This window comes from Hippopotamus amphibius, chromosome 2 (genome assembly GCF_030028045.1).
Source record: "Hippopotamus amphibius kiboko isolate mHipAmp2 chromosome 2, mHipAmp2.hap2, whole genome shotgun sequence".
Taxonomy (NCBI): domain Eukaryota; kingdom Metazoa; phylum Chordata; class Mammalia; order Artiodactyla; family Hippopotamidae; genus Hippopotamus; species Hippopotamus amphibius.
The window spans coordinates 144,322,736-144,343,256 of record NC_080187.1 but is presented as its reverse complement, the minus strand read 5'-3'; the positions used below and the strand labels follow the sequence as shown (position 1 = coordinate 144,343,256).

Sequence of the window (20,521 nt, the reverse complement as noted above, 5' to 3'; positions counted from 1 at the left end):
TGAGTATAGATCAACCTTGTGTCCTTGATAATTTATATATTAAAAAGTAAATCATGGGACTTCCCTGATGGTCCACTGGGTAAGACTCTGTGCCCCCAGTGCAGGGGACCCGGGTTCTATCCCTGGTCGGGAAACTAGATCCCGCATGCATGCCATAACTAAGAGTCTGCATGCCACAACTAAGAAGTCCACATGCTGCAACTAAAGATCCTGCATGCTGCAACTAAGACCTGGCACAGCCAAAATAAATAAGTAAAGAAATAAATAATAAATAAGAAACATACCTATTTAAAAAAAGGTTTAAAAATAAATAAATCATGATTGCCCAATGATGGGAAGGAACTTCGTGACACTCAAAACGGTTAAAATGTAAAAAAAAAAGGTTAAAATGGTAAATTTTGTGTTATGTGTATTCATCACAACAAAAAATGGAATTAAAAAAGTACAATTTCAACAAACTGAACATGATTTTTAAACATACATATACAAAGTAAATCATTTGCAATTTTTAAAGCACTTTTAACAATTATAAGTTCCTTTCCTGATGACTGCTGAGGGCCACATGCAGTCATCTCCTGTTTTGAGATTCTCTTCCACATCAGACCCAGTCTCTGAATGGGCTGCTCTGTCTGGGTAGACGGTACCAGGCCTGAGGGAAGTAACCGCTGCACTGCGCAGCCCTGAGTTGCCCAGCTGCTCTAGGGCCCCATACACACCCACCATCCTGGTCACAGTCCCTCTCTATGGACTCACTGCCCACTTCCCTCCAGCAGAGAGGCTTCTCTTCCATTCCCTGGCAACCCAAGATGCCCTGGGCAGCTGCACCCCATGTACACACCTGGATCTGGTCGCCCAGCCACTGAAATGCAATAAATCCCGGTTCTGTTCTGATGACGAAGAGTCCAAGTGCAAACTGTAGCCCAAGACCCCAGGACACAGCTCGCCAGGACACCTGCCACCCGATAGAAAGGTCTTGGTGAGCTCTGCTCCTTGGGAGACCCACAGGGAACAGCTGGGTGAGGGCAGAGGTCACGGCACTGCGGAGGGGCTGTGGGAGCTTCGGCCAGTCTGTAGGATGAGGGCTGGAAGCAGCCAGAGCTCTGGGCCTGTTGCCAATGGTCACATCCCCCATGGAGTTCAGCATAGGCCATGCTTGGCAGCAATGGGCCTGGGCAGTGGGCAGGGGTAGGGCAAGATCTAACCAAGGACCAGCCTGGAGCATGCCAAGGCACTTGGTCCTGGGTCACCATGAGGTAGGCGGAGCTGGAGTTGTGGCCTCAGAGCCCGGCTTCCGTGTAACTATCTGTCTGGACCCTCCCTCAACCCTCCTCACATAGCCAGGGCTCCCAGCCACCCTGACCCCATCCCTCAATGCACTCCCCCCACCCCCAGCAGAAGGGAGCCAGACTCCTAAGGGCTGCTGCTACCTCTCAGCATTGAATGACTCCTTAGTAGTGATCCCTACACCTAGGTGTGCATCAAGATCTCCGGGAGGCTTGGCTGGAGTCTGGGGGAAGGTGTTAACCACACTGTGAAACAGGGAGGGGTCCTGATAACAGAAAGAGAAGGGGCTGCGGCCCGCTCTGGGCCTGACGACTAAGCACTCACTGCACGGTGATGCTTTGAGAAGGCAAAGAGGAGGAGGATGAACACGCAGATTCCTCCAAAGGACACTAGCTGCTCAGGCCGCTGAGAGGTGTCCAGAGCCAGCCACAGGATCAGGCCCAGGAAAGCAGCAAGGGCTAGACCCCTGTGGGGCAGAAGCAGAAAGTCATAACTGTCAGCATCTCCCCACCCCCACAAAATAGCACCCAGGGCCCCAGGGAAAGGGTTCTCAGGGCTGGTGAGAGGAGAAAGAGCGCTGTGTGACCTCGGACAGACCATCTAGCCTCTCTGAGTCTAGTTTCCTCATTGGGTACATGAAGCAAAAGGCACCCCCCCACTTCTCAATGTTGCTGAGAGGACTAAATCAGAGGTCCCAGGTACTCAGCATAGCACGGTGCCAAGCCCATGGCCCCATCAAGAGGCAGGAATTCTCACAGCTGCAGTGATGCTCAGCTCAGCCCAGCCTCCAACCTCGCCAGGGTGAGTGGGGTCTGTGTGGGCTAGAACTCAGCACTCTGGGTCATGGGTTCTGCTCCCAACACCCGGAAGCTATAGCATCTGTCTGGAATGCAGAGTTGAGCGCCTGAGACCAAGGGCTGGATGCAACTTTTACAGCAACATCTCCCTGTCAGGTTGGGATTTGCTTGTGCAGGAGGTAGCCTAAAGTGTTCAAGAGCCCAGGTCTGGGCACTGGGTGTTCAAGGTCTAGCCCCGAACCAGTCTTCAACTCACTGGATACTATAACCACAGCGAAGGTTCACTGAGCACCTATTATGTGCCAGGAACTATGCTGGGTGCTGAGAGACTTCCAGTAACTGTCCTCATTTTAGAGATGAAGAAACAGAGGCACAGGAAGTTAAATGACTTGCCCACAGCTGCCCATCTAGAAAGTAGCCAAGCTGAGATCTTAACCCTGCACTCTGGCAGCAAGTCTATTCTCTTAACTAGTTCTGTATATGGTCACCAGCCAGTAAGGTGATCTGAACTCAGGATCTGAACTCAAGCAGGCTAACCCCAGATTTTACTGTTTATTTCTGGCGTGTTTCTCAAACTCCTATCATCCCAGTTCCATTGGCACGATTTCTGCCCCGGCTCTGTGCTGCCTGTGCTACTTTCCTTGAAGTTAACTCATTTTATAAAAACCTAAATACATGCTTGAGGTTTTACATTTTTTTTTTGGAAGGGGTTGTTTTTAATAGCTTTATTAGAGGTATGATTTTTTTAACTGTTTATTTCATATTGGAGTACAGCTGATTAACAATGTTGTGATAGTTTCGGATGCACAGCAGAGTGAGTCAGCCATATATACACACCCATTCTCCCCCAGAATCCCCTCCCATCCAAGCTGCCACATAACACTGAGCAGAGTTCCCTGTACTATATAATAGATTCTTGTTGGTTATCCTTTTTAAATACACCAGTGTGTACATGTCAATCCCAAACTCCCTAACTATCCCTCCCCACCCCACCCCCAGTATTAGAGGTATGATTGACATAATAAATGGAACATGTTGAAAGCGTATATATACTTTGATAGTTTTGACATATATATACACCATGAAACCATCACCACTATCACAGTGAGCATATCACATCCATCACCCTCTAAAGCTTCTTCATACTCCTTTGTAGTTCATTGCCTCATCTCTAGGCAACAACTGATCTGTTTTCTGTCACTAGATTAGTTTGCATTTTCTAGGATTTCATATAAATGGAATCATACAGTACATATTCTTTTTTGTCTGACTTCTTTCACCTAGTGTAATTATTTTATTTTGAGATTTATCTATGTTTTTGCATGCGTTCATTTCTTTTTATTGCTATGTAGTATTCCATTGTGTGGCTATACCACAAATGGCTTATACATTCACCTGCTGATGAATATTTAGGTTATTTCCAGTTTGGGGCTATTGTGGATAAAGTTGCTACGAACATTCAAACATTCATGTGCAAGTCTTTGTGTGGAGATATGCTTTCCTCTTGGGTAAATACTCTAAGTGGAATGGGTGGATCATATGGTAGATCTAACTTTTTAACAGACTGCCAAACTGTTTTCCAAAGTGATTGTGCATTTTTCCATTCCCACCAGCAGTATATAAAAGTTCCAGTTCTCCCACATCTTTGCCAACATGGTTGGTATGGTTAATCTTTTGAATTCTAGTAATTCTCACAGACATATAGTAGTATCTCTTTGTGGCTTTAATTTGCATTTCCCTAATGACTAAAGACGTTAAGCATCTTTCCATGTGTTTATTTGCCACTTATATATCTTCTTTAACTAAACATCTGTTCAAATATTGAGCCCACACTTAAACTGGGTTTCCTTATTGTTGAGTTTTGAGAGTGCTTAATACATTCTGGATACAAGTCCTTTGTCAGGTATATGATTTTCAAAGCTTTTCTCCTAATCATGGCTTATCTTTTTATTCTCTTAACCAAGTCTTTTGAAGAGTGAAAGTTCTTAATTCTGATGAAGTTTAATTTATCATTTTAAAAAATAGATCATGATTTTGGTTCTCTAACTAAGAAATTTACTTAACTCAAGGTCACAAAAATTTTCTCCTACGTTTTCTTATAGTAGTTTTATAGTTTATAGGCTTACATTTAGTTTTATGACCATTTTCAGTTAATTTTTTTAATATAATGTGAGGCATGGATCAAAGTTCCTTTATTTTTCTCTCATCCTCCTACTCCTATTCTTTCTTTCTTTATTTTTTTTATTTTTTGGTCACACCACGTGGCTTGTGGGATCTTAGTTCCCTGACCAGGAATTGAACCTGAGCCTTCGGCAGCGAAATTGTGAAGTCCTCACCACTGGACTGCCAGAGAATTCCCCCTCCTCCTATTCTTTCATTCTCCTCTCCTCCTTCTTCTTCTACATATGGATAATCCATTGTTCTAGCAGAATTTGTTGAGAGGATTATTATTTCTTCACTGAATTGTCTTAGCAACCTTGTCAAAAATCAATTGGTTATACACAGGTAGGTCTATTTCCATATTCTCTATTCTGTTCCACTGATCTATTTGTCTGTCTTAATGCCAATACCACATTGTCTTGATTACTGTAGCTTTATAATAAGTCTTAAAGACAGATAGTGTAAATTCATCAAATTAGTTCATCTTTTTCAAAGTTGTCTTGGCTATTCTTGGTTCTTCGCATTTCCATAAGAATCCTAGAATCATCTTATTGATTTCTATCTCAAAAGTCGGCTAGAATTTTGATTGAGAGACTCTTAGAATCTATAGATTAATTTGAGGAGAACTGATACATTAACAACATTGACTCTTTCAATCCATGAACTTGGTATATTGCTCCATTTATTTGTCTTCTTTAATTTCTCTCAGCAATGTTTTGTAGTTTTACATGTACAGGTTTGCAGGTCTTTTGTCAGATTTATCCTTAAGTATTTCATATGTTTTATGCTATTTTAAATGACATTTATAATTTTAATTTATGATTGTTTGCTGTTAGTATATAGAAATACTATTATTTTTTGTATGTTGAGCTTGTATCCTTCAACCTTGCTAAACTCACTTATTAGTTATACTAGCTTTTTGTAGACTGCGTAGGATTTTCTATGTAGACAATCCTGTTTTCTGTGAATCTTACGCAGTATAATTTCATTTCTTCCCTACCAGCCTTGTGCTATGATTATTCATCCTTTCTAATCTACATGCCTTTTATTTCTTTTTCTTACCCAATTGCACAAGCTAGAACCTCCAGTACAATGTTGAATAAAAGTGGTGAGAATGGACATTCCTCTATATTGGTCTTGATTTCAGTGGATAAGCACTCAGTCTTTCACAATTAAGTATGAGGTTAGCTGCAGATTTTTGGTAGCTGGTCTTTATCAGATTGGGGAAGTTCCCTTCTATTCCTAGTTTGCTTGGAATTTTTATCAGAAATGGGTGTTGAATTTTGTCAAATGCTTTCTCTGAGTCTATAGGCATCATCATATAGTTTTTCTTTTTAATCTGTTAATATGATGTATGACATTGATTGATTTTTAAATGTCAACCCAACTTTGGATTCCTGGGATAAACCATTCTTGTTCATGATGTATTATCCCTTTATATATTGTTGTATTTGGTTTTCTAAAATTTTGTTAATTATTTTTACATCTTTGTTCATGAGGGTTATGAGTTTGTATATTTAATGTGATTATTGGTATGGGGAGGGGTTAAATCTACCATCTTGCTATTTATTTTCTGTTTGTCCCATCTTTGTTCTTTGCTCCCCTTTTCCTATTGTTCTACCTTCTTTCAGATTGACTTTTTAAAAATTATTCTCCTTTATCTCCTTTTTTTCTACTTGTTAGCTATAATTCCTTGTTGCGTTATTTTAATGATTGCTTTAGCATTTATAGTACACATCTTTAAGTTATCACAATCCACCTTGAAGTGATATTATATCACTTCATATAGAGTACAAAAATCTTACAGCAGTATAATTTCATTTCTTCCCTACCAGCCTTTGTGCTATGATTATTTACTTCTACATATAAACTCCACAATACATTGTTACCATTCTTTTTTTTTTTTAAGATTTTTTTTGATGTGGACCAACTTTAAAGTCTTTATTGAATTTGCTACAATATTGTTTCTGTTTCATGTTTTACTTTTTTGGCTGAGAGGCATGCAGGATATTATCTCCCCAGTCAGGGATCAAACCCACACCCCCTGCATTGGAAGGTGAAGTCTTAAACACTGGACCACCAGGGAAGTTCCCATTGTTACTATTCTTGCTTTATAAGTCAATTTTACAGAGATTTAAATAATAAGAAAAAGAAGTCATTAAAATCACCCATGTAGTTACACTTCCAGTGCTCTTCATTCCTTTGTATAGATCTAGGTTTCCATCTGGTATCATTTTCCTTCAGTTTGGAGATTGTTCTTTAACATTTCTTGTAATGTATCTCTTTTTTTTTTATGCCTGAAAATTTCTTTCAGCTTTCATATATCTGAAAAATTCCTATTTCTCCTTTCTTGAAGGATATTTTACTGGTAAAGAATTCTAGACTGACACACTTTTGTTTTCATTTTTATTTTTTACTGTTCCACTATTTTCTCATTTATGTTGTTTTTGAGAAGAAATCTGCTGTCATACATATCTTTGTTCCTCTGAACATCTTTTTTCTCTATTTTTAAGATTTTCTCTTTATTGATGTTTTTAAGCAATTTGATTATGATATGCTGTGGTGTGGTTTTCTTCATGTTTCTTGTGTTGTAGGTTTGTAGAGCTTCTTGGATGTTTGGGTTTACAATTTTCATCAAATGTGGAATTTCTTGGGTATGATTTCTTCAAGTATTTTTTCTTCCCTCCTTCTCCTTTGGAGATTTCAATTACATGTCTACTTGCTCAGTTAATGTTGTGCCTTGGTTAAATGTTGCTCTGTTTGACTCAAGTTTTGTTTTTAAAATTTGTTAGGCAGAACCTGAGCAGGGTTTATTCTATGGTTAATTTTCCCCTATTACTGACCCCAAATCTTTCTTAGTCCTCTAAGCAATACCCTGTGAATCATGAGGTTTTCCACTCTGACTGTTGAGAGCAAACACTATTCCTGACCCCGTGTGATTTCTGGGCACTGTTCTCTAGTCCTTTTCAGTGGTTCTTTTCTAGGCCTTGCATAGTTTCCTCATATGCATTCACTGATCAGAACTCAGTTGAAGGCTGGAGGGGAACCCTCTGCAGACCACTGGAGCTTTCTATCTGTGCAGCTTTCTCTCCTCTGGTACTCTGCAATGTGAACTCTAGCTTCCCTGGCTTTCCTGAAGTCCAAGCTCTGTCTCTTCAACTCAGGAAATCTACTGGCCCCAACTTAATGCCTCCTTCCTGCAGTGTGGCCTGGAAACTTCTTTAATGCAATAAGTTGGAGCAACCATAGAGCTTATTTCACTTGTTTCCTATTTCTCAAAGATCACTATCCTTTGTTTCCTGATGCCCAATTTCTTAAGAGCCATCATTTCACAAACTATTCATTCTGGTTTTTTAGTTGTTTCAAGTGAGAGGATAAACCTGGTCTCTGTTACTCCATCTTGACCTGATTTCGGAAGCTGAAATCAAATGCGTGTATTTTAAAAACAGCTTTATTGAGACAAAATTCACATACTATACAATTATCCCACCTAAAGAGTATGGTTTTTAGTTATTTACAGAGTTGTACAACCATCACTGCAATCAATTTTAGAACATTTTCATCAGCCCAAAGAGAAACTCCATACCTCTACCCATTACCCCCATCTTCCCATCCCCTTCCAGCCCTAGTTAATCACTAATCTACTCTGTGTCTCTATAGATATGCCTGTTCTGGACATTTCATATAAATGGAATCATACGGTATATGGTTCTTTGTGACTGGCTTCTTTTACTTAGCATACTGTTTTCAAGCTTTGTTATTATTGTAGCATTTATCAGTACTACCTTCTTTTTATGGTCAAGTAATATTCCATTATATGGATATACGCAATTTATTCAGCCATTTAATGGTTGATGGGCATTTGGGTTGTTTCCACTTTGGTTATTATGAATAGCAATGCTATGAACATTTGCCTATAAGTTTTTGGATATATGTTTTCATTTCTCTTAGGTATATACCTAGGAGTGGAAATGCTGGGTATGATAACTCCATGCATAACATTTTGAGGAACCGACATTGTTTTCTATCGAAGCTGCATCACCTTACATTTCTATCAGGAGTGTATGAGGGTTTCAAATTGTTCCACATCTTTGCCAACACTTGCTATCATCTATCTTTTTTGTTATAGCCATCCTAATACACAGGACATGGTATTTTGTTGTGATTTTTTTTTTTCTTTTGGTCTTGCTTCATGGCTTGCAGAATCTCAGCTGCCAAATCCTAACTGTAGACCACTAGGGAACTACCTCTTGTTGTGGTTTTGATTTGCATTTTCATAATGGCTAATGATTGTTGAGCTTTTTTCATGTGCTTATTAGCTATTTGGATATCTTTGGAGAAATGTCTATTCAAATCCTTTTCCCACTTTTCAATTGGGTTGTCTTTTTCTTGTTGAGTTATAATTCTAGATACAAATCCCTTATCAGACATATAATTTGCAAATATTTTCTCCCATTCTGTGGGTTGTCTTTTCACTTTGTTGATGGTATCCTTTGAATCAAAAAGTTTTCATTTTTGTACAGTCCAGTTTATCTACATGCATTTTTCTTTTTTTTTTCTCGGCTGTGCCACGCAGGTTGCGGGATCTCAGTTCCCTGACCAGGGATTGAACCTGAGCCACAGCAGTAAAGCGCCAAATCTTAACCACTAGACCACTAGGGAACTCCCTATCTGCATGTATTTTTTTAAAGGAAACTTTATAACAATGCAAATGGAAAACTAGTATCAATGGTTTGTCTTAAACAGAAGATGACTGTAAAAATAAATCCTTTCATAAATCTATTTAACAAAGAGAAGGCAAATGTAAAAACAAATCTATTTATAAATAAAGCGAAAAATTTGTTCATAGGCTGGCTCAAAGCGTTTTGCTGTGGTATGTGGATATTACTTTGGGAAACACCATTGTGCCCTGCACCTGCCTGGCTTAGTCATTGATTATCTTTGGTCACCAGTTTCTTCATCAACGAAAAAAGAGTACCTTTTTTAAGCCATAGAAACCTTTTTTTCCAGCTAAACTTTTTTTTTTTTTTTTTTTTTTTGGTGCAAATCTGCTTATAAAACAGATAAAATAGGGCTGCCTGGTTGAAATGGAGATTGGGAGGCAGGATATCTGATGTTCTCTTTGCCCTATGGTACCTCCAAGGTTTCCAGAGCTTTAAGGCACCCAGTTTAAAAACCAGGGGGCCCTGGGACTTCCCTGGTGGTGGAGTGGCTTAGAATCTGCCTGCCAGGAGATTGGGATTGACATATATTACCAATGAGAAAAAAAAAATCAAATTGTACACTTTAAGTATATGCAGTTTATTGTATGTCAATTATATCTCAATGTAAAAGTCCTTAAAAATTTTTTTAAATAAATTAAAAAAAAAATAGAATCTGCCTGCCAATGCAGGGGACACGGGTTCAGTCCCTGGTCTGGGAAGATTCTGCATGCCACAAAGCAGCTAAGCCCGTGCACCACAACTACTGAGCCTGTGCTCTAGAGTCTGCACACCACAACTACTGAAGCTGGTGTGACTAGAGCCTGTGCTCTGCAACAAGAGAAGCCACCACAATGAGAAGACTGAGCACTGCAATGAAGAGTAGCCCCCGCTCGCTGCAGCTACAGAAAGCCAGTGCACAGCAATGAAGGCCTGACTCATTCAAAAAAAGCAAAAACAAAAAAAACCCCAAAAACAAAAAAATAGAGGATCCCAAACTGTTGTCCAGGAATGTGGCTGGCTACATCCGAATCCCCTGGTACCACCTGCCAATGCAGGGGACACGGGTTCAAGCCCTGGGCCGGGAAGATCCCACATGCTATGGAACAACTAAGCCCATGTGCCACAACTACTGAGCCTGCGCTCTAGAGCCTGTGAGCCACAACTGTTGAGCCCGTGCACCACAACTACTGAAGCCCATGTGCCTAGAGCCTGTGCTCCACAATAAGAGAAGCCAGCGCAATGAGAAGCCCACACACCACAATAAAGAGTAGTCCCTGCTCACCACAGCTAGAGAAAGCCCGAGCACAGCAATGAAGACCCAATGCAGCCAATTAATTACTTAATTAATTAATTTAAAAAAAGAATCCCCTGGTGCCTAACTAAAAATATTAACTAATGGGAAAAGAATTTGAAAAAGAACAGATACATGTATATGTTTAACTGAATCACTTTGCTGTACACCTGAAACTATCACAACATTGTTAATCAACTATACTCCAATATAAAATAAAAAGTTAAAAAATTGACTCCTGGACCCCAATTCAGACCACTGAATCAGACTCCAGGGGTGGTCCCCTGCAGCTGTATGTCTCACGCACGCTCCAGGTAATCTGATAGGAGTTACTGATGGGCCCTCCCTGCTTGAATGGACTGGGATCTCTGAAGTTAGGAGACTGTTGATTCCTGTCCTCAGGTGTCATAGTCACCTGTTGTAACTGGGGCAGAGAATCAGATGGGAACTGGCAAAATGCCACAAAGATGCCACAAAGTTGCCTCTGAAGCCACCCAGCAACACCTGTGCTGGGGCTCCCAGGAGGCAAGCAAATGACGTGTGTTCCCCACCACCCAGGAGCCCTCTGGTGGGACAAGGACAGAGGTCTTCCCCACCCAGCCATGGCTGTGAACCCGCAGCTGACTCAGAGGCCCTCCACCAATGTGCCCACCTACCCCTTTACCCCCCTGGGGGCTCACTTACCTCTTAAACCAGAGCTTCAGTCGGGGATGCCCCAGAGGCTTGACACACCTCAGCAGCTTTGGCCCTAGCAGCCTCTGAAGCAGGCTGTGGGCCAGGAAGACGAGGACCACACAAGTGAGGACAAACAGTGCCAGGGCCCTCTGGAAATCCAGGATGCAGGCAGCTAGCAGGAAGGCAGCAAATGCTGGGAGTAGGTAGAGGATGAAACAGAGATGGGGTCATCCATAATGACACTGGCCTCTCCAGGACCCTGCAGCCCTACCCTCCAGCTCCACCATACTCCAGCCAGAGCTCTCTGAGCCTCAGTTTCTTCATCTGGAAATGAGCACCATTGTCTCTACTTTGTCAGAGGGTTGTTAGGAAGTCAATTGACAGAATGTGTGTGAAAGTGCTTTGCAAACTATAAAGTGCTGACCAAATGTGAGGGAGATACTTAAGGAGGAGGCAAGACAGCATGAATCTCTGAGCATCAGTGGAGGGGCTGCTATGTTCCAGAGCCACGCTAGGGTCCAAGGAGGACAGCGATGGATAAGCCAGTTACTCCAGGAAGGCGTTCACTTGCGTGTGCCAGGATCCTGTTCTGAATATTCAGCAATGACCATTTTTCTTCCTGGAATTTCCTTTTCCCCCTGTGCCCTTCTCCCCATTCAAGCAGCTAAGCCAGTCTGTGCTATGCCTCAAAAAAAAAAAAAAAAAAAAAAAAAGGAATATGATAGCGGATAGCAGAGGGGAAATATCTCTCCCTGGCTTATGAATTTCAAGAGCCAGGGCCCTTGAAGAACGGAAAAGACTTATTGGGTTAAAAAATGTGGGATGAAACATTTTGAGTAAGTGTAATCCCTATGCCTACCCCCTCTGCTGCCAAACTGGTTAGAGGATACCGGTGGGTCCCAGAGAAAAGGGCTCTAAGCCTGGGGAGGTGGCAAAAGCCCAGGTGTGTTTGTGGCATCGCAAGCAAAGGAGCCCTGCCCCAGGTAGGCAGCAAAATTTCACAGAGAGGAACACCTATGGAGTGCGTGGCTAGGCAGAGCCATAGAAGGCTTCTGAGGTTCTGCACACCTCAGCAGGCACCAAAGCAGCAGAAGGGACCTCTATGAGCGACTCAGAGAGAAAGGAGACCAGAACAGGCCCACGAAGGAGATGAGGGTGTCTCCATCGTGGGCCTAGGTTCCTGCAGCGGCAGAGAATCCAGGACCAGCTGGGGAAATTGACAGGTTAATAGACACTCGAGAAAGGACAGTGGATAAACCCCCCACCCCCCCGCCCCGGGGACTCTTGAGGAAAGAGGTGAAGGCATATTCCAAATTGATAGATATTCAATTCCTATCCCTCACTTGGAACGATGAAATCAAAATAGAAAATGTCACGTTATGGAAAATAAAATTACTTTTCTCTCACACAGAAGTTTGTGGGCTGGGACACCTGTATGGGGTCAGTTAGAAGCACACAGGTGAGGCTGCAGGGCAGTGCCAGGGATGCAGACACAGGGCTGTGGGGGCTCAAAGGAGGGGGAGCTGGTGGGAGAGAGGCACCAAGGTCAGCACTATTTATAGCACTGCCAGGATTACTCTTTACACCCATCTCATGGGTTGGTACCATGGTGATCCCCATTTAGAGATAAGAAGTGAAATGACTCCCACAGGGAGGAAATTGGACTGGGATTCCAACCCAGGTCTGTCTGTGGCCAGCGGGGATTGGTACATCGTGCAGGAGAGGGGGCTGTGCGGACAAGTCCTCCAGGCAGGACACGGGAGAAACGTGTTTTAGGAAGTATTTTTATCCTTCTAGGATCCATTCACCCCTCCAGTGACATGACTTTTTGTTCTTTCTGGGCACCCCTCCCCACTCTTAGCCTGTGTCAGTGCCTGACCCACTTCAGGGGTGGGAGACCGCAGGGATGGGCACATGGCCTGAGCTAGGCCCATCAAAGGCCTCCCGGGACTTGGCTGGAAATATGGGCAAGAGGTACACTCTTCTGAGACTGGGAACGCTGAGGCCCTCCATGTCAGTCAGCCGCCAGTGTTATCTTTGCATTCGTGGAGAAAGCCCGCCTAAGGTGAGGAAACCATTGCTACAGCTCAGACTAAGTGCTGAGAACATTTCTCTTACCACACCTACTTCAGGAAGTATGTGAAGAGCCTTGCCATAGAAGAAAGTGATACAATAAAGATATCAAAGAGCTGGAGGATATCAAAATCCCAAACATGGAGAAAGTAAGGGAGGATTTAATGATTGAGATTGAGTTCCTGACAGCCAAGACAAAAGTGGAAGTAGGATGAAGTGGGTCATTTCCATTATCTGCTAGAAGGAATTTGATCATTTCTTCAAGAGAAACAAATCTGAGTCTGAGTGAAGGCGGACACAAGGGGAACTGAGACGGCACTGCTCAGCTCCTGTCAAAGGAGGAATTCGCGGTGTCGGACATTTCGAGGAGGAAGCTGCCAGAGCCACAAACCCCATCTCAGCAGGGGACCCTGCTTTTGATTTCTCCATGAAAACTGGGCCACTGCTGTCATGTCTCTGTGTCCTCTCCCCTGAGTGGTCCCCATGAAGGTCTCTGCATCCACACCCACCTCCCAGTCTATCTACCACCTGCCAAGCAGAGTTGAGTCTCCCGCTGTGAAGACCCGCCCCTCCTCCTGGGTCCCGGACCCCTCCTTCCCTGTGCTCAGGGGACCTCACTCCACCGGTGGGGTGTCTCTGCCTCCCCGCTCTTCCCCTTCATTCTACAAACTCCCTGCCTCAGCTCACAAACACAAAGTGTCTCCCTTCACAAACACACCCCCTTCCTTGACACCACCGCACCCTTCCATTAATATTCCCACCCAGTTCTCATTAAAAAATTTCTCAACGGAGCTGTCTAGATTTACTGTCTACACTGCCCCTCCTCCCATTCTCCAATACAGCTTTTGCACCTCCTCCCTAAGTCACCTTGACTTCCTTGTCCCTAAATCCCACAGACACTGCTCCATCCTTGTCACTCTGGTCCCCTTACTGCAAAGATGCTGGTGATCTTTCCCTCCTTCTTGAAACCCTTTGTTCCCCGGTCTTCTGCACCAACTCTGCTCCCAGTCCCCTGTTGCAGCCCCCACCTGCATGCCTTCTCAGGCTGCCTCAAGGCTCCTCTTCCTCTCCGACTCCTTATGTGTGGCTGATCCCCAGGTTTCCATCTGTGAACTACTTCTCAATTCGTTTTACATGCACTCCTGGGAAACCTCTTCTCCTCCTGGAGGGCCTGGCAGCAGTACCTCTAATACACTGTCCAAAACAACTCACCATCCCCCTCCCTGTCGAGACCCCCTCCTCACCCGTGTTCCCTGGCTCTCCTGGGCAGCATCACCCACCTCGGGAGATGACCCTGAGGCAGAACCCTGAGGCATCCTGGATTCCAGAGCCTCCCTCATTGTGCATAGGTGATCAGCTCCCAAGTCTGGCTGGTGTGGCTTCCCGAGGATTTCTCAAACCCACCCCCTTCCATCCTCCACCACTTTGTCTTCTCCCACACAGACTGTTGCCCTCAATACCTCCTTCTCCAGTCTTTCCTGCCTGCCTCTTCTCGGTTTCCACAATGTAAATCCAAACTTGACACTTCCCGGTTTAAATCCTTCAGCGGCTCTCTCTGGACTTGGGAGTAAAATCCAAGTCTCTTCAACCCCCTCCCAATACCTGGCCCCTTCTCATCCCTCCAGCCTCATCCTCCTGCACTCCTGGTCTAGAACTTTACACCCTCCAGCCACGCTAGACTGTTTATCAGCTGCCTGCCCACATTCTACAGGTTTTCACCTCTGCTCATGTGTTCCTCTGCCTTCTCACTCCTATTGTCCTTCCCCTTTTACCTGGCTAACTCCTGCTCAACCTGTGAGACTGGAATGTTACCTCCTCCTGGAAGTCCCCCCTGATCACCTCCATATCTTTCCTTGGTGTTCCCAGATGGCTTTCTGCTTTATGTGGAAAAATCTGTCCCTCTGCCCCTTACTGATCAGAGAGGACCTTGGGAACAAGATCTGGTCTGGCTTAATTCTCACGCCCCGGCTTCTAGAACAAGAGGTAGCCCTGAGTTGGTGCTCAACAAACCTTTGTTGAGTTATTGAGTAAGTGGATGACTCTGTCCTGAGACATGGATGGCTGGGGTGGAGGTGGCTGAAACCTGGGTGGTGGGGCGGGGAGCGGGGGGCAGCTAGGCAGGAGGGAATGTCTCCCTGCTGGGACTGGGCCCCAAGCTCACCAGTGCAGAGCAGGCCTACGCAGATCCACCGAAACAGCTGTGTGTGCTCCCTGCAGAAGCGGCTCACTCTCAGGACTGGCTGCAGGCTCCTCCTGGGGAGAAGACCAGCAGGGTCTACGAGTGCCCCACCTCCAGACTCCCACCCCTGTGAGGATCCTCAGCACCTCCAGGTAGAAGCCACTCAGGTACACCACCAGTAAAATGGCAACAGGGGGCAAGTCAGGCACTGGCCTTGACATCCCACAGGGCTGCAGAGCAACCCTAGCCCAGAGCAAACTAAGGAATGGCTCAGGCCACCCACTCCTTCTGACCTCTGTCTGTACCAGCTGTGTCTCAGCCTGGAGCAGCACCACTACCCCAGTGAGAATCCTGCCTCCGGGGCTTGGGAAGGAATGAACTGAGACAATAAGGAAGAACCTTACCAACATACAGAAATGCGCAAACCATGATAGCCGCCTCCCCTGCCCTGTCCCACGTCCAGCTGTCTGAGGAGCCAGATGGGGAGGCTCCCAGCATTGCATTTACTCCCATGGGACGTTATCCTCTGAGTCAACAGCTCCTCCCAGAGAGGGGAAGTGTGAAAAGTCTACCTGCAGCCATCACGCACCCCCCATTGCCTTCTGAACCTGGTGCAAATGCCAGTTCTTGTCTGGTCACTTGTCTGTCCCTGGAGGAAAGGCTGGCACCTGAATAGCCTCTGAGTTTTCCCCAGGCTGAGCACGTAGGAGATGCTCATTCAGCCACCAGTCACTCTCCCCTCTCTCTGTCCCCACATCCCGTAAGTGAGGCATTTTTCCTCAATCTCACCCCAAGGCAGACAGATGGAATCTGCCCTCCACTCATGCTTGAAACTGAGCAGGACACTGTGGGGCTCCTGGGCACGGAAGCCTTTCTGTGTCCCCTCCTCCCCTTCCATGTTTGTAGGGAACAGACTCCAGTCTCCATGACCTTCCCTGAGTCCCAAGGGCAGATTCAAACAGTTGCTTATCAGGGAAGAGAGGGGATGCAGAGACAAGGGAGAAGCAGCCAAGAAACAATAGTGCAGCCTTGGGGCAGGGTCCTGGTTGCCCCTCAAGGGATACACACAACAATATCTTTGAGCTCTTTACAGAACTAAAACCCAACGAATTGAAGATACCAGCATTCTGCATTCCAGAAAAGACCACCTGAGGCCGGAATCAGAGAAGCTCATCAACAGATTACCTGAAACCAATTTAAAGGAGTGCAGGCCCTGCACACACCCTAATCTTGTCAGCAACCCCACCCTTGAACTATTGCTATAAAATTCCTCACCAAATCCTCCTGGGTGGGGACACACAGTTTTTGAGGGCTGGAGCCCACTGTGTCCCCCTTTGCCTGGCAAAGCAATAAAGCTATGCTTTTCTACTTCACCTAAAACTCTGTCTCCGAGATTCAATTTGACACCAGTACACAGAGGTCGAGCTTTTGGCATTACACTCTCACGAGCTCAGGATCTGGCCAGTGAGGACCACCCAATAGGCCTGGGTGTCAGGAGGCCAATTTGTCAGGAGCTCTAGGCTCGATTTGCTGCCTGTGTGACCTGGGCCCGTCTCACTCCCTCTCTGGGCTTCAGCCTCCCCATGTGAAACGAGGGGCCTGGCCTAGGCTAGGTGTTTTCAAACTAAGCCTCACGGTTCCCTGAGATGCCCCAGAGAATGAATGGGGTAGAAGGCAGATGGGAAGTAGAGGCGGGACCAGGCTGGTTCAGGGCCCCATGCAACTTCAACCAGGGCAGCCCCCAAGTATAAATTGGGATTCCCGGTGGGATTTCATTCTGGTACTTTCAAGCAGATTGGGAACCTCTGGCCTGGCTCACCTGTGAGGCAGAGGCCAGCAGAACTCATTTGTTGGCTAAAACACATTTACTCCTTTCTTCAAAAAGTTTCAGGGAGCCCCCTCCCTGTCAGGAGGACAGGTTTCCCATCCCAGCTCCCCACAGGGGCCTCCTCCCCACACCAGCCCACCACCCTCCCAGAGACCACCTACCATCCTGAGGAGGGCTCCGGGCCAGGCCTGCTCCAGCTGTCCCCGACTTCTCGGGGGCTTGAGTCACTGCCAGGATGCCGGCCTTCCTCCTAAAGCCACCAGAGGGGGACCAGAGTGTGCCTCCCACCTCGAGTGAGAACTACATCTGGGGGCCTTGTGTGTGGAGAGACCCAGGCTGCCACCAGTGTGCCCACAGGCACCTCAGGAGTGGGCGGGGGTGGGGGCTGGGCACAGGAAGTAACCAGAGGGAACTTAATTAAGTTCCAAAAAGCACTCATTGAGTACCTACTTTGTGCTGGGCTCTGCGCTAGACACATCCTGCCCTCAGGGAGCTCATGGTATGCATGAGGGAGGGATACTCTCACTTCAGGGGAAGCTGGGAGGGAAGAGGGTGTCATACTAGGCTCCAACGTTCCGGGTGGTGGGCCTCAACCTGGCCATTCCAGAGCAAGGACGAGATTGTCAGCTTCTCAGAGGCTGGGGCTTCCCCAGAGATTCCCCCATCCCCCCTCACCCCATCATGAGGGTTCTCCTCCTTATCCTTTAATTTTTTTTTTTTTTTTTTTTGGCTGCAAGACAAGGCATACAGGATCCTAATTCCCCAACCGGGGATCAAACCCGCACCTCCCACAGTGGAAGTGTGGAGTCTTAACCACTGGATGGCCAGGGCAGTCACGTCTTCCTTATCCTTTAGATCGCAGCTCAAGTGTTGCTTCCTGGGTGAGCCCTTCCCTGACCTTTCTGATAAGGGCAGGCTATACTGGAACATGGGAGGTGTGCAGAGATGTTTAATGAGTGATTAAGGTTACTGCTTTGTGTAGAGGAGGTCAACATGCTGGGGGGTTCCTAAGTGTTCGAGCAAAGAGGTAAAAAGGAGGTGGGGGCTAGAGGAAGATGGTGAACAAAGGCCCCTCCCACCAGGAGGGACCAAACCAGGATAAGGGAGGGGACAGACCAGGCTTTCCAACAGCTCAGCCCCCATGTTCTCCAAACCATTGGCCACTGATGTGAGAGAGATAGACTCTCTTCGTCTCGGTGTGTTGTCTTCCATGTGCCAGACCTTGCAGCTGAAAGACAAAGTCAGGGCCAAAAGCTGAAAGGGGAGGCCATGCAGGACCCAGGTGAAGGGCTGGGCAGAGGGCGGAACATGGGAGGGAGTAGGCTGGGAGATGGGAGCAGCAGCCTGGCACAGCCTCTCTCATCCCAGAGCTCAACCCTCATTGTGCCAGGGGTCCCAGTGACAGAGGAAGGCACCCCCTTCCTGCACTTCTGAACCTGTGAGAAGCAAGTCCTTGTAAATCTGGGAGGTCAGGCAGAAACAGAGCAAGTTCCACCCACTTCATAGAGAAGGAAAGGAAGGAATTATATACAGCATGTGTGTATCTCTGATATAGGCATTTTTCTGAAGACAGGCCCTAGCTTTCATCACTCCCCGCAACAGGTAAAAACCATTGCCATTAGGTGATATTTTCATTGTATTATACTCCTCTATCTCTGAAAGACAGAGACACAATATCCTGAAGACATCAGTCCAGTCCCTGGATCCAACTATACCTGAAACCAGTACTACTCCTGGACTTTTCGATTATAGGAGCCAATATAGTCCCTCTTTTTTTTTTTTCCCGAAACTCAGTTCATAGGTCTAAACTCATCTGTAAATAAGAGCCCTCACTAAGACCCCATCTCTCTCCACTCCTGTCCCCTTTCTTTTTCTTCTCCTTGGGTAGCACCCTATCCTGTCCAAACGTCAGCCTGGCTAAGCTCACATACCCAGGAGCACGCACACATGGGTGCACAAACAGGCAGAGCCTGGGAAGGCCCAGCTACCCATGCACACACGCGAACACAGACACAGCTGCACAGAGAGAGGCAGGCTACTCTTCTTACTCACGTATTTGTGGTCAACAAGCCCCTCTCAGGGGCAGATGGAAGCAGGTGTTCCCACAGGGACGGTCTGGATCCAACCTGCTTGAGCTTTGGCCTGTCTTCTAATGTCAGTGAAAGTTCCTGGGCAGAGTCCAGAGTTTGAGTAGGCTGGGCCTCCCACCTAGCTCTGTCCAGCACCGTCTCTAGAGCCCAGGGCCACAGCCAGGACAGGGACCCAAGTCTCTCTCAGGAAAAAGAGGAAACAGGGCAAGTGGGCCCCACTCTAGGCTTGGCACACGGAGCTCTTGCCTCATAACTGAGTCTGCCTTCTTCCTCTATGATGCCCCCCTCTCCACTCTTTCCTGCTCCCAAACAGGCCCACCTCTTCCAGGAAGTTCACCTTTATCACTCTTACCCTCCTCACATCCCCTCCTGAGGCCTCCTTCTCCACTTGTCATCAGTGCTACTCAGTTTTTTGGATTGTGTGTTTTATCTTTCATTTTCCATCTTACCCAGTCTCCCTTTTCTCACTGGATCAGTAATTACAATAGCAATCTATTTTCCTGAGCTTGAAGATAAGGAAAGCTGCGTAGCGTCACAAATAGTAAAAGTGTTTCCTAAGCAGTCTTGAAAACAAAACGAAATCACACCGTTTGCTCCTTGGTTCCATTGCTTTTTAACTGATACCCAAGCAACAGTGTGCAAAGTCAACGGACAAACCCTTTAATGTGTCAGTCCTTACACTAAACATTAAACTGATCTGACAGGATTGACAACATCTCCTTAATAATTAATCACAAACACTCGGAACAAAATCTTTTATGATGCATAAACACTTCCTGGTAACACAGAGGTGGAGTTACCAGCACATGCTGGTTGTTTTGGAAGTTTGGGGACCATGATGGATGAAAGGCAGATGTACTCTTTCTCTTTAAAAATACTGTTTTGCCATTCTGATTACCAAAACATTACACATGCATCATTAAACATTTAAATATTATAGAAATATACATATATGTGGACTATAGAAAAATGGTACAAATCAACCGGTTTGCAAAGCAGAAATAGAGACACAAATGTAGAGAACAAACATATGGACATCAAGTGGGGAAAGTGGAGAGGGTTGGGGGGGAGATGAATTGGGAGATTGGGATACCAAATTGTACACTCTAAATATATGCAGTTTATTGCAAAAAATTAAAAAAGAAAAATTAAAAAGAAAAGAAATATGCAGAACACAGGAAGTCAAAAATCCCTCTAATCTGAGCCTCCCAGAGATGACCACCACTGAGCTTGTGGAATTTTTCTCATAAGTGAATACTTCTGAGAAGTGAATACTTATGAGACTTTTTTCATGAGTGAATACTCTTTTAGGTTATTCATTTTACAAAAGAGGCTCATACTATACCAGCTTTTTTGCAGTTTGCTCTTCTGGGTGGAGATTCACACTGTGCCCCACTCACTCTGTTGGAGGCTCCTGTGACGCCTTGATTATAAACTAAAT

General features: G+C 45.6%; 1 protein-coding gene across 1 annotated transcript in view; it reads right to left on the bottom strand.

Annotated features, from left to right (window-relative positions):
- Positions 1 to 19,153, bottom strand: part of SLC28A1 (solute carrier family 28 member 1) — a 51,316-nt gene extending 32,163 nt beyond the window's left edge. The window contains exons 1-7 of the mRNA XM_057722273.1: positions 19,043 to 19,153; positions 18,107 to 18,218; positions 17,152 to 17,240; positions 15,145 to 15,236; positions 10,920 to 11,103; positions 1,609 to 1,750; positions 839 to 952 (exon numbers count right to left, since the gene is read on the bottom strand). Coding sequence (XP_057578256.1) covers positions 839 to 952; positions 1,609 to 1,750; positions 10,920 to 11,103; positions 15,145 to 15,236; positions 17,152 to 17,240; positions 18,107 to 18,202 — 717 coding nt within the window. The 5' untranslated portion in view covers positions 18,203 to 18,218; positions 19,043 to 19,153. The remainder of the gene's footprint in view (positions 1 to 838; positions 953 to 1,608; positions 1,751 to 10,919; positions 11,104 to 15,144; positions 15,237 to 17,151; positions 17,241 to 18,106; positions 18,219 to 19,042) is intronic.
- Between the last annotated feature and the right edge of the window lie 1,368 nt (positions 19,154 to 20,521).